The 15,300-nt window shown below is 31.6% G+C and overlaps 1 protein-coding gene and 1 long non-coding RNA gene across 3 annotated transcripts; both read right to left on the reverse strand.

Moving 5' to 3' along the window:
- Nucleotides 3,761-4,721, reverse strand: LOC104751781. The gene is made up of 3 exons (XM_010473807.1): nt 4,679-4,721; nt 4,195-4,313; nt 3,761-4,126 (listed from the first exon to the last, which is right to left on the reverse strand). The coding sequence occupies exons 1-3, from the start codon at nt 4,719-4,721 to the stop codon at nt 3,761-3,763; spliced, it is 528 nt and encodes a 175-aa protein (XP_010472109.1).
- On the reverse strand, nt 7,890-9,742 carry LOC104724285. Of its 2 annotated transcripts, XR_002034967.1 has the most exons (6): nt 9,301-9,742; nt 9,076-9,214; nt 8,783-8,900; nt 8,562-8,684; nt 8,268-8,480; nt 7,890-8,170 (listed from the first exon to the last, which is right to left on the reverse strand). It is a non-coding gene; the product is annotated as an uncharacterized LOC104724285 (long non-coding RNA). The 2 variants fall into 2 exon arrangements; XR_002034966.1 differs by having other exon boundaries at nt 8,783-9,214.

A 15,300-nucleotide genomic window follows, 5' to 3' on the forward strand; every position in this document is an offset into this window, starting at 1 on the left:
CTAAGGTTTTTAGCTACGTTAAGGATCGGCTTGATGATCGTGTAAATGGCTGGTCTGCAAAGTGTCTGTCGAAGGGCGGAAAGGAAATTATGATTAAATCAGTGGCTTTGGCATTACCGACCCATGTTATGTCGTGCTATAAACTACCTCAGGAATTGACTTCTAAGTTGACAAGTGCAATTTCCACCTTTTGGTGGAAATCCAATGATAAAGCTCGTGGTATGCATTGGGTTGCGTGGGACAAATTATGTAAAGATAAAGTTGAAGGGGGACTTGGCTTCCGAGCTCTGGAACAATTTAATGAGGCTATGTTGGCCAAACAGTTTTGGCGTCTAATCCACTATCCAACGTCTTTAATGGCTAAGGTGATGAAAAGTCGATATTTTAGGAACAAACATCCTCTTATGGCAAAAAAACCATATAACCCGTCTTTTGCTTGGAGAAGTATTTATTCCACCAAGGGTTTGGTGGAGCAGGGGGCGCGATGGGCGGTAGGCACCGGTAAATCCATCTCGGTTTGGCGTGATCCATGGATTCCGGATACTTGTCCTAGACCAGCGAATGGTCGAGGGAGGATGTGGCTTCCGAGTTTAATGGTTAATCATTTAATTAATCCGGCGACTAAGGATTGGCATTTACCTACTTTGGAGGAGTTTTTTGATCCGGGGGATATACAACTAATTCGGAGTATGCCGGTTAGTAGAACGCATCAACCGGATAGATTAATATGGCATTATACTAAATCTGGGAAATATTCCGTCAAATCAGGATACCGGATAGCTCGGGAATTGATTACGGATGTAGAGTATGGGCCGACGTGTACGGCTTTGCGGGCCCAATCGTGGAAACTTGATGTACCCTCCAAAATCCAACACTTTTTTTGGCAGATTGGTTCAGGTACTTTACCTGTGTTAGAGCGTCTTGCACATCGGGGGGTTCGGTGTGACACCGTGTGTAAGAGATGTGGGTCTGCAGTGGAAACTATAAATCACACGCTCTTTGAGTGCCCTAGGTCTCGATGTATTTGGGAGTTGTCCCCTATCCGGTTGGACCCGGGGGGTTTTCCATACACATCGATTTATGCAAATTTAGATTTTATTTTTTGGCGGGCGTCTTCGCATTCCGGGGTTTCGGATATAGGACTTCAACTACCTTGGATTATTTGGTCAATTTGGAAAGATAGGAATAAGAAAGTGTTCCAGGGAGTTGAGGTAGAACCTCTTGAGATCTTGAATCAAGCGGCTACGGATAAACTATTGTGGGAAGAGGCCAAGTCTTTCTCGGTGAATTTTCTGGATCCTCCGTCCTTTTCGGAGGACAGGGGTAACTCTCCCCGATGCCAATTCGATGGTTCTTGGAAAGGTACAGACCCCTACCAGGGTTTGGGATGGTGGTATTGTAATGGAGATCTTAAAACGATCCTTTTGGGAGCACGGAGCCACCGTCGGAGTATATCCCCTCTTCATGCAGAATTACAAGCGCTGATCTGGGCAATGGAGTCCTTACTGGTGGCGGGAGTAGATTGTCAGGCTTTTGAGACGGATAGTGTCGAGTTAGTAGCGATGGTGCAGACGCCGGAAGACTGGCCGGCTTTTTCTAATCTGCTGGAGGATTTCTTTTTGCTTCGAAGTTCCTATTCCTCCTTCAGCCTCACCAAGATTCCACGAGATGCAAATGCCCGAGCTGATTGCCTAGCTCGATCTTCACGATCTCTATCTTCAGAATCTGACTTTGTAAACTCGTATCCTCCTGTTTGGGCAACCAATCTTGGAGTTCTATTTTAACTATTATAGTCTGGTTGAAAAAAAAAAAGTTGAAATATATATAATATTTAAACTTCTTATAAAGTTTAAATATTTATAATATTTGAAACTTCATAAATTTTTAAATATTATTAATATATTATAAAGTTTACTTTCTAAAACTATAAATATTTATACGTTTTACAAAATATAAATATTTCTAATATTTAACTTTTTAAAAGTTTGAAATATTTATAATATTTAACTTTTTAAAAATATTTAAGATAAAGAACCGGAATAAACCATAAAAGTTTTCTAAGTTTGAATGCCTGATAAATTAAGCTTTCTACTCATTTGTGTTCTGAATCATTTTGGTCTCTTTTATAGTATGACTCTGAACTATTGCCCAATTTTTTAGGCAATGTGGGATATTGTACCCGTATTTTTTTATTCATCTATTGAGTAATATATGTCCGTTTTAAAATTTTTTTATTACATCATATGCAAGAAAAAATCACAATTTTTAATAACTAAATATATTATAGAATAATTCAAGATAATTTAAATAAAAATTCAAATAAAAATGAAAGAGAATCATATAAAATGAGGTAGACAGATTTCTTTATTTTTTAAATCTTACCTATAATTAATTTTGAAATTTTTGATAACTAATATTAAAGTCAATGCATTAAATGCAAAAACTTTCCAAAAAGTATTATTGAGCAAAAACTGTTGCAAAAACACTAGTATAGATTATCTTTCCTCAAAGAGGAAACACACCGTAATTGTTAGGCCCCATAACAGACGAGCCCACCATCTAATGGACAAAAAAAGAATATTAGAGAGTGTTGAGGTAAAACCTCAGAGGTAGCTCAATATTTGGTAAACACTTAAACTAGATTAATAGCAGAATCTCCTTCAGCCAAAATTAGCGTACACCCTTGAGATTCCTCCCCTCCAGCATTGTGCGCATCTTCTAATTTATCGACTTGAACCCTCAACTGTTTGGCTAGCACTTTTTTTTGCTTATCTGCTTGGAAGTTGCTAATGAAAGAAAATAATCCACTACGCCAGATTCCGCAACTAAAAGAAGGAAAGTCACTGCAGATCCATAACATTTTTTAGCTTGGAGCACTACACAACGAAAATTTTTAATAGTAAAAATAAATCAAACAAACATAAAAATAAGTTGTGTAGTAAATTAAAAAATCACAAAATTTTAATATATATAATATATTCACTAATATTTTTATCACTATTTTATTTGTCACTATTCTATCTTCACTTTTGCTTAATAATTTGCATGTACCCTTTACACACAAAAAAAAAGATTGTTTTGATGCATTTGTTTATGAAAATTATATTTAATGTGGGTTTTTAAATTTAATTTTTGGGCTGAAATATTTGTTTTGTATTAATAGGACTGGTTTATGGCTAAGGGCCTTAGCCTAAGGCACAGTTTTTGTTTTTAGTTAGGGCGTGGCACCAATTAGACCATAACATAAAGTGTATTAAAAAAAGAAAAAACAGTGTGGGGCACGTGCCCCACCCTCTCTTATCTTGCATCCGCCCCTGTTTGTCTGGAATCTCAACACAAATAATCTTATTGATTTTGTTAGACGTTGGTAGCTTGCTTTTTTGATCCATGAATAGTAGTATATGAGCATGAGGAAGACCTCTTTTCTGAAATTCGACAGTATACATGGCTACAAAAAAAAAAAATTAGAAATTCCTTTCATTTAAGATTGCTAATTAGATCCACAGAACAAAATATAAGTATTACCTACAACTGTTTTTCCTAGTAGTTGTTTTTCAGTCAAATCAAACATTAAGGAATCCAACTTGATCTTGAAGATGCGAGAAATAATGTCAGGCCTATCATTCGCATTGAAACATTTTTTTCTTAAACGTACCTTGTTATCTCGGGCCACTTAGGATTGCATGTAAATGTTATGAATAGGTCAGGGAAGCCGTAGTGTTTCCATATCGCCATTACATCATTATAACTTGACCATATATCATGGTCCACCAGTGAATGAAGAATGTATTGAGATAGGATTGCCTTGTTCCCCCATTTTGTTTTCCCCTGATTCTTTAGCTTCTATAATAGAGCTGTAATTCTCACACCATAGCTTAGACTGATTCAGCTGTATATTTTTCAAACGGTTAGACTCTATTGCCGTGAAGGCATCTACAACATACAGCTGAAACAACCTCCTAGATAGTAAAAGCGAATTTGACTCCACTTCTCTCTCTTGAATGCGAAATGCAAACCATTGTCTCATACTAATGCACTTGACCTTCTTTGTTTTCGTTTTGCGTCTGTATCCTTTCTCTATACCGGGTCTAAAATCATCTTCCCCAAAAACATGAATCAATGGATACTGTAATGCCAAGTACGAAGGATGAATTTCACTAATTATTTGAAGTTTCCAGTACTTTTTCCCTAAACAATGATATCACGTTCTGGCATTTTCTTCACAAAGTCACCAGGAATTAGTGCAGCTATCTCTGGAACTGTAGGATTATTGTAATTTCTACCATCAAGACGCAAACCTATCTCTAGCTGCCCTGAAGTGAGATACATAAGGATTAACTTCATCCAACATCTTAATGAGAGGTTCTATGATTTCCCTTTTCAAATTTTGTTTCCCGGCCTTTGCATTACTGAGTTTACATTCACTGCATTGAAAATATACCAAATAAATAAATACAGATTTCTATTTCTATTTTGACAGTTTTTAAACCAAATATGTTATTATATTGTGAGACTATTATTGATACGTACGTCAAAACTGATTCTCTATTCGAAACTTCATTTTCGGTATCCACAATGTATAGTTGTGAGAACTTTGCATAATCTTTCTCTTTTGGTTCCATACTACCAATAAGATGATTATTAGATCCTTGTACTTGAAACATATTTGTTCTGTTACCTGTGTGAACTGTTTTATCAACTTTCCCTCTGAGGGAAGTCATTGCAAAAACTATGCAATAACCTCGAAGATTGTTTTGAAAATGCTTGCTTCGTCGGTCAGTACCTGTAAGCATTTTTTTCAAAAAATTTGGAGATTGTTTGAAAAGTGGCAGTTGGACAGTTCCTTGTAGACGACAAAGTGAGAATATAGGATTTTTAGAATTTCTTCTTTTGTTGAGCCTCTCATCTTACCACATCAATGCACCACAATATTGACATTTAAATTCTGGATCACCATGATCTAAATAACCTAGAAATAATCGTAAAACAAACATATCGTTATATGAATCTACCAGAACCTTAAAAAAAAAATAAGTTTAATAATTACCTCAGTCATTGGCTTTTTGTGCTTTATTTCTCCCTTTCCCTTTAGATCGAGTTATTTTTTTCTTTGGTTTTGGTCTCTCATCAATGTCATTTGGTCCTAGATCATATGACAGATAAGCACTTGGTATGTCTTTGTCACTGCTCGTTAAATGATATGCTTGGTCCATCCCAAAATGGCAGTCATCTGCTTTACCAAATTTTAGATTCGTTCATGGACCCACCTATTAAAATGAAGTCTTAGGAGAATATAAGTAATCATACCATCAGATGAATCCGGCCAGTAGGCATCATTAAAGACAGCTTCCAAATTCCTTGGTAGAGTAGTAACATTGTCTTTTGGTGTTTGTAAATCAATGGTAGAGGAGCGGTTAATCATATATGCTGAATGATCATCTTCATCTTAAACACAGTACACCAAAATAATATATAAGTTACTTTTAATCTGAATGATCATCTTAAATTTGAATTCTAGATTTTTATGAAATATATAGGGATAGACAAATTGTTCTCACTATTTTTTTTATCTACTGAAGTTGTCGACTGATTATTAATATAAGAATTCCTCCTAAATGATCTTAGTTTGTTTCTGGCTCTTTCAAAGACACATGTGGAAGATGGAGTAGATGTTGATGGCTTGTATGTAGTAATTGTAATAGATCCATTTAACACAGTCTCTGATCCTGTAAAAACACCTACGTAGGTGCAAATTGTAGAAAAGTTTAATTTACATAAACATATTATTAACTCTATTTTAGAAAGTTTAATTTAGAGGGAACTGACACAATATTATCTTACCAGATTGTAGAAGAGAAGAATTGGAGGAAGGCGCAGGTCGAATTGGCGGTGTTGCGAGTATGTCACGTCTTCTAGCTGGTAAGTTTGTAATATCTTCGGACACTCTTGTAAAAGCTGAATTTATTGGAATAGTATAATTGCACTGAGTAGCATTTTCTTGAGTAAGCATGCTAGATGGATTATTTGATGGCAATTCTCTAGTTCTCTTAGGAGTTGTTAGAAAACATTCACCTGGACTTGAGCCTATATTTCGCTTTTTCATATCTCCACAGGAAATTTGTAAATACTTACGATCTGAGATGGGTTTTTAATCAGAAATTTTGTTTAATTAAACATGAACAAACACGCATCGGCTGGTTATTATTTTTTACTTATCGAAAACTATTTTAATTAATTAGAAAGATTTGAAGAATCGTTGTTTTAATTGAAAAGATTTTATTAGTTCACCTATTGAATGTTTATTATATTGTAAATTTCTTTAAATTAGCAGTAAATTATATTGTCAATTATAGAAAACCTATTTGGAAAGTTAAATTATTATCATTTTACAATATTTAACAATACATAGGTCATATCAACCATACAATACAACAAAGTTCGGGTTTTCTCAGAGGTGATGATAATATTGTGTTTCCCTGCATATGGAGGAAAATGTAAGTTTTCAGAATGCTGAATTAGAGGGTATTGTCATAGATTTATTGTCACATCTATACTAGTATTTTTGCAGCAGTTTTTGCTCAAAAATACTAATAAGGAAAGATTTAGCAATTAATGCTACTAATGCAATTAATTCTGTCCACCTCTAGCAATTTTATATGGATCTCTTAGTATTTTATGGGCCTCTTGATAATTCATAATTTAAGAGCCTCCATTTATTTAGGTTGTAGACAAAATGATGTCCAAAATTTCATAGGACCCGCGAAAATATACTCTTTTGCTAATAATCTTGAAAAAATTTCCGGAAAATGAATTTGTAGACAAAATTTCCGGAAAATTATATTGAAATAACTACGACATTAATGATATTCTCAATTGCCAAAATGATTCTGAATACAAATGAGTAGACTCTTGATTTATCAGACATTCAAACTTTAAAAACTTTTATTTGGTTTATTCCGGTTCTTTATTTTAAAGATTTTTAAAAGATTAAATATGAAAAATATTTAAAACTTTTAAAAAGTTAAATATGATAAATATTATACCGTAGATACACAATAAATATTAAAAGTTAAGATGATATAATGTGAATTAAAATATCTCGGGACGGCGTTATATAGCGGGACGGGTTTTATCGATATTTATATAAATTAAAAAATATCAATAATTCTGTGTTACACGGGTAAAACATCATTTCATTATTTTGTTAACACTGTCAGTATCAGAGAATAGACATATCTAATTAAATTTAAATAAATATTCTATAAAAATAAATTATATTGCGGTATTATATGGTTTATTTAACAGTTAGTATATAATTATAACATATTTAACCAACAAATACAATTTATAATTTTAATATTTTAATTATAAATAATTTTGTCCGCGGTATACCGCGGGTCCTAATCCAGTATAGTTTATAATTTGAAGATTTGAATATAGGGCTCGAATTTACTTCAAGACAATAAAGTATAATTGAAAATAGATAAATAATGAACAGTAATTCCATAAAATATTGTGTTTATCTGAATCCACATTAAAATTTCTTTATTAAACACAACCATTAAAATCTCTTGTAAAATAAACACAATAGTATTGAGAAAATTTTTGCCTAATTTTTTTAATAATTAATATTAACATAGTTTTTATTTAACTAACAATAAATTTTAGTAGAATATATTTTCCCTACTTGTTTTATAAATTTAATCATTACACTAACCTTAATGTGAATTGCATTTTGATGGTTTTTATAAATTTTATAGGACTTTATGGTAAAAAATGAAATCAGATAGAACTAAGTCATTTTATTATGAAATAAGAAATAAACTTTAAAATGGTTCATAATGCGACCTTTTAAAACAGAAAACCATGCTTAGACCTCTAAGCTTATTGAAACAAAAATTAAAACTTCAAAAACAATAGACGACTTAGTGATTTATCCAATCCAATCTCTTCTGATCTTCTCTACCACTCCTCAACCATCAGCTGGTCTATCTCCATCATTTTGATCATCAATTGCAAGAGGAATTGAACCCAAACAGGCCTTCTTAGAAGATGATGAATTATTAGACGAATCGTCAGACACATCATCCTTCCGCTTTGATGATGGAGTAGTGGAAGGAGTTGTTAGTTCTTCATCAGCAACACTACTGTTTGACAACATTCCAATTTCCTATAAAACATAATTAATTATTAATATATTTATACTATATATCAAAAATTTATAGAAGAATGTCTATATTTACAATTCATTTATTTAGGGTCCATACCTCATTTGCACTCACAAGAGTGGCTAAATCACCATCACCCATTGAATGTTCAATAGTGTCATCTTTCTCAACTTCTAGACCAACAAAGGCATGACAAACCTTGTATGTATCACTTGCATCTCTGATATTATCCTTTTCAGTACTCCCAACAAATTGGAAAGTCTTTCCGACCAGATTCTGAATTTCTTGAGGGATGTTTGTTGGATCTTGTATCTAAAAAGCAAATCATATGTTCAAAATATGAAACTTTAATAGTTATTTATTGTTCTACTACTAAAACACATGAAATGATACCTCGTCAAAATGGCCATCCAGAAGCTGAAGAGATGATTGTGTATGAGACTGTTTGCATCATTCTCAAACAACAAACATTTGGTCTGTGCAGTGGTATCCATCACACACAGAGTTACTCTGTACCTATAATACATCTATTTTAGCATAATTATTTTCAAATATATATTAATATATTAATCTTTTACTAATTTTAAACGACTTAAAATATTTAATAAAATTACCTTGGTTCAACTTTGGTGTGACTTTCATTACATCCAGAACACCATAACAAAGTCTTCTTGTTCTTTTTAAGAACTTCATTCTCAACTTTAGGGACTTTTTGTAGCATGTTTTAGTACACTTTATACATACAAAGTAGTAACAGGCAAATTCGGTATCAATAGCATAGACAGCACACATGATTCTAAATTGGCCTTCTACAATATAGGGTATTAATCAATAACATATAGAGAATGAATTTTTAAACAAATTATAATAATCCCTATGTAACAGTATCTCAATAAGAGTACAATACCTCTTTGTACTCTAGGAGTTCGGCAATCGATTTCACTAGGAAACTTTTATAGTATTCAACTTTCTTGGATTTTTGGTCTTCTCTATGACCAGGTTGACCAGGTTGTTCAATTGTCAAAGCTAACCCATCATTAGGCAAGCTGTAGACATTGTAATGGTAAATTTTTTAGCTGTAGCTTCTGATTTAAACCCAAAGAATAAGTTGTTGAGAGATCAGTTAACTTACTTTGCTATGAAGTAAGCAATTGGAGGCAAGGCTAGATCAATCAAAAGTAAAGACATATCAAAAGCATTCGATACAGATCTTAAACCTTATCCAACAAAGACATTTATTAATATAAAAACAAAACATATATATTTATCTAATAAAATTTAATATTGACAATGTGTTAGGGTTACCTTTGAAAGAAGTCACTTTAGCTTAACGCAGCAAACATATCACCATCTTATGACGATTGTTTTCACAGGCTGCTAATATATTGTCAGCAAACCTACCCCATAGTGTACATGCTAAACCTTCATCCCTGTATATTCACATTTATTCAAAAATATAGTTTCATGAGTATTTGGTAATTACTCACTTCATGAATTTTCACTTCACCAATTGACAACTTGGCCAATTACATCTAAAAAGGATAACATGTGTTCGATAAAAGACAATTTGATAACATGAGTATGTCAATGTATATATATATATTAAAATTGCATAACAAAATACTAACCAATCAAAATGTTTTCATCTAATGCAAGATCGTTTAGAATGCTTTGGAAATCCACCAAGTCAAGATACATTTCATTAGATAATGACGCACATGACACAATGGTGGAAGTGTTCAAGAAAGAGATACGGTAAACGTGCTTTGTGACCCTAAAATTTCCAGTTACCTTAGTCAACGAAAAATTCTCAATGATTCTCCACTGACCTGGCACGATCTGTCTCTTAAACTTATATAGTTGTTGTTTCTTGACTGTAGCATGAATTATAGTACCCTAAACACAAACAAATCATATGTATAGTAAGTTATGAACTTCTCAAATATATTATAGTAAATTTTTTTTCATAACCTATATAATGATTACGGACACATCAGCTAGGACCATTTCAATGGTCTCACCGGAATAAGTGGTATACTGCTGCCAGCTGTGAATGATTTTGACTTGGATTTTCCAGCAAGTCTTGAATGGCTTAATCGATGCTAGATCAGTTATTGGAAGATTTGCTGCCATTTTGAAAGCTTAATTCGATATGGGGAGCAAATTAATCTTGAAAGGTATTATGTTTGATGAATTGAAAGTAGATGACAAATGTGTATTTATAGGTAGACGTCTACCATTGAGTCATCGAGGTTATAGTGTAGAGAAAATTCTCATAATTATTTTCGAATTAAATATGATATCCAAATACAGTAGAACCTCTATAAATTAATATTCAGTAAATTAATAATCTCTATAAATTAATAAATTTCTCTAGTTCCAAGTTGGGACTAGAGTAATTTTGGACACTATTCGATAATATAATAAAATAATAATTTTTTTGAAACTCCTTTATAAATATATGGTCCCATCAATAATATAAATTAATAATTATATAAATTTATCTAAATATATGTATATATCTACACATTAATTTTTGTTAGAGTTTATTTTTAATAATTTTATTATATAAAAATCTTTGAGTGATATCTTCAAAACATGATAATTGTTATTTTTATTGTAATTGATTTTATAAAAATATTAGTTATAAATATTAAATCTTATTTTTAATATTTTTTTACCAAATTAGAAAAGTCTCTCTATAAATTAATAATTATTAATTTATCGATAAATTAAAACTTATATAAATTAATAAAATTTCATGGTCCCGACTTTATTAATTTATAGAGGTTTTACTGTATTGAAAGTAATCATTTGTGGGTTTTGTTAGTTTAGAATAGTGGTTTCTTGATTTAGGAAAAATTTTGTAGCCTAATAATTAGGATAAATTTGGCGAGAAGATATTTGGTAAAGATTTGGTAAAGATATAATACATTAGAAAGTAATTACGAATGATTTTTATAACATAAATATGGATAGTTGCCTAAATTATAGGAACTATAAATATTCGGGTAAAGATCTTTTTTTTAAAAGGCAACAAGATGATCAATACCCGATCAATTTTTGGTATGTTTAACAACCAGATGAAGATTGGTTACATATATGCTAATAATTGTTTTTATTAAATGATTTCAATGATTTGCGCAGAAGTTTGGTGAGATATGATATGGGCTTAAAACCGGATGATCTATATACTATTTTACGGGTTTTTTCACCCGTATCCGTTTCTTTAATTTCAGATTATTTTTGTTTAATTTTCTGAAATTGATCCGATTCATTGCCTATTTTGTATTTTTCTTTTACTAATATAGATATTAGCTAATAAAAAGATCATTTCTTTGAACCAAGTGCCTTTGGCCTAGTGGTAAAGGGGCTCCAGCTGGAGCTTCCGCCCTGGGTTCAAATCCCCTTGGCCACCCAGAGACGCCTTAAGTGGTAAGAAGACGTGGATTTCTTGTGGGTCTCGTGGGATTAGTCTTTGGGCCTAGAAAGCTTTTAGGATCCCCACGGTTAACAAAAAAAAAATAAGATCATTTATTTGTATTTTGTAATGTATTATAGGTTCACTGTGTTACAAAAGTTACATGAAATAAGATAGAGCTCAAACGATACTAATACAATTCATTAGTAATTTAAGATACATTAGGTAAATACCCGCGCTACGCCGCGGGATAGATTTCTAAGCTTATTTTGTTTGATGTAATGTAAGTATGAGTAGTTAAATTTTTAAATGTTTTTAGAATTTAGTATTTTATATTTGCTCATTTTTATAATTTTACTTATACTCATATTTTTAGATTGTAAAATTCATTCATATATTTCTCATTCCAAAATCCATTTTTAGAGATTTCAATATCTACATGACAAAACAATTGTCCAACCAGTTCATTACTTATAAGAAATTTAAATCTTTGATATAACAACGATAAGTTGTCTACATAATTTATCGATAAATTATTTTCTAACAAAAATTTATATATAGAGCAAGCTATACCAGAAAATAAGCATTGGCTGTGAAATAGCACTATATATATATATATATATATATATATATCAAGCTAAATGGACTTTAAAAAAATGTTGATAAGTTAGTTTCTGACAAACTTATATACCAAATTTTCAAATATAAACCTTGGCTAGGATTCAGCAAAGTTTATTAATTTCATTTTTATTTTTTGAAGCTTTGTTAATCCAAACAAAACCTTTTAACTACCACAATCAAACACAAATAAATCATAAACTGACTTTCACTTTCATATAAAAATTTAAAATGACGAAACTGTATATACATGGAATCATTTTGACTCAACGCTATTTTCTAAATGAAAAAAGAGAACAAAAGTTTACCTTCTTAATGAAGTACTCAACGTTAAGTGTTCCACTCAGGTAATCAGGTTTATGCTCCTCCGTTCTCCACCGCAAGTAATATTCACACCTTCATCATCCTTCTCTTATGCATACAGAGACTTTGACTTAACAGAAATCCCATTTTTTTCTTCCAAAACTATTCCTCTCAACTCCCAAAAATATAACTACCGTGTAAAACCAAGAAGGCATCAATTGTGAGTTTTCTTTAGAAACCAAATCCATCTAAATTACGGTGAGTTGTCTATTATGATTTCAATTTATAATATAGTGCAATTTACTTTGCTTTTCTTTTGCTAGAATATAAAATATATTAGGGGAAAACCTTGTTTACATCTACGACATCCTTGTTTTTTACTCTAATTTGACAAACTAATGAAAACAAAAATAAGTACAGAAGACCTAAGCAAGAAGAAAACACAGTACAACTTCCTAAGGGCGTGAGTTGAATCAAAGACTTAACCCATCCTCCATGAACGGTTATTCTGGTTTCATGAGAGAAGAAATTCGATTTTGAACTGTCTGATCTTGCCATAGTGAGTTGTGACTTGAAGAATGTACCAAAGAATGAATTGCAGTGAACTTGCAAATATGAATCAATAAGGATAGGAAGGACACTGAACTCTTGAAGAAATTCTTTTGAAAAATTAATTCATGTGTGAGATTCTGCCATGTTTGCTCTACCAAACTATTGTAAAGTAAATAATCTAACGAATCTATTCGAGTCATCAACTAAATATAATTCAGAAAAAAACATTTTTAATTTGGCCAAAGAAAATAGTATTTAAACACAAAATCAATAATTAAGAGTATCAAACGACACACTAAGCAAAGCTAATATTGTTAATCCTAATCCATTTGAAAGCACCAAACAGAACAGGGAATGGTATACACGAGTGACACTTCTCTCTACCATTAGAATATACATCATTAAGTTTACTTTGCTTACCTTCTCACTACAAGAAATAGGATGGAAGACGTCAGTTTAATAACGTCACTTGTTAAACCGACTTTAACTTTTTTAATAAGACGAGATTTGGCATCATTTGATAAACCGACGTTAAATTTTATTAATTTAATGAATGTAAAAAGAGGAATGTTATAAATTTCTAACTCTCCGCCGCCGCAGTATTCATTATAATCCCCCCGTCTCCGGCAATGTACTCCGAGGCCCGAGCCCCGAGCCGTTCTTTCGTCATCTTCTTTCCCGAGATCTCGTCACCAAACGACCAAGAAGCATATCGTCCAGCCAGTTCATGGAAAATAATGTATAAATACGATCAAACAGCAAAGTTGGAACTACAAAACACAAAAAAAAATCATATATATAAAAGTAGAGTTTCAGTCTCTCCTTATTGGTCCACTTGGCAATGCAATTTTAACAAAAAAAAATTATATTAAAACAATTAATTTTCACATTTAACTCACATAATATAAAACTGAAATCTTTATAGCTTCTCCCTATAAATTATGCATTAACTTTATTTCTCCACTAAGTTGTATTAATCAATTGTATTAAAACAAAACAATAAATTAGAATTGTAACTCTCATTTTTCTAAATATAATTTTTCATCATTTCTCTTCCTATAAATACTCATTATCTTATTCTCTTAGTCTATCACTCTTTCATTCTCTCATCTTCTTCCACTACTCTCAAATCTCTTTTTTGTTTTGTTTTGTTTTGTTTTATTTTCTTTTTTGTTATTGTTGTTGTATGGGTTATAAAAAATCAAATCAAATATCATTGTAAAAGCTTAGTTTTAGAGTTTGTATGATATGTATATCTTATATATTTATTTTAATCTTTTAAAATGTTTATCTCCATTTTCTATTTTATATTAACATCTTATAAGTCATTATTTTTATACTTCCTTACAATATTCACCACACAATAAGATCATAAAGTTGAAATGATCCATATGTAATTATCTATTATGTCTCTGGTTAGCGGGAAGCGGTAAATGCGGGAAGCGCAGGATGTACCGAGATGTCCCCACTGTTAGAATTAGCGGATGAGATTTGTAGATTAGAGAGAGTTTTGTGTGTTGGACAAAGAAAATATAAGTTATCCTTTTGATTTTAAAAATTATTGAGATTGAAGAATTATATATAATTTTATAAGAAAACTAATTTATTTTGTCACTTAAAAAGTAATATTTTTTATTTTGAAATATTATGTGTAAGTGTTGAGTTTATATCAACAAACAACCAAATCATGTGAATTTTGATTCAGCCACTTGGTATTCCTTTTATTTTTGGTTATAAAAAAATTAAAATATTTATTTATAATTGTGACAACCCGTCCCGTTGACCCCACTAGCCCACCGCTAGCTTGCCCCCATAGGCCCGAAGCTGGCCCTGCAGGGCATCGATCCTAACCCCTCACTGGGCAAATGGAACTATTCATCCAAATACACAGTAGATTATTGGTGCACCAGGCGTTCCTCGAACCCTGGTCCCCACCCTTTAACAACCTTCCCACAGGACAAGTTGTCACCAATTTATCTGCAGGTTGTCACAATAATTAAAGACTTGTAACTCCATTTAACTCAAATGTAACTCATATCCAATAATTGTACATTAATTCATTCCTCCTACTAACTTATTATCTTTCAAGAGAAATTATTTTTGGTTAAATTTTAATATTTTTTATTTATTTTGGTTGGCTAAACTTATATTCATATTTTGGTTGGGTAAATTAATATATTTCTGATGTAAAATTATTGTTTATAATATATTTCTCATTTCAAAGTTTAAAGCAATATA

The sequence above is a fragment of the Camelina sativa genome, chromosome 2 (genome assembly GCF_000633955.1).
Source record: "Camelina sativa cultivar DH55 chromosome 2, Cs, whole genome shotgun sequence".
NCBI classification, from domain to species: Eukaryota; Viridiplantae; Streptophyta; class Magnoliopsida; order Brassicales; family Brassicaceae; genus Camelina; species Camelina sativa.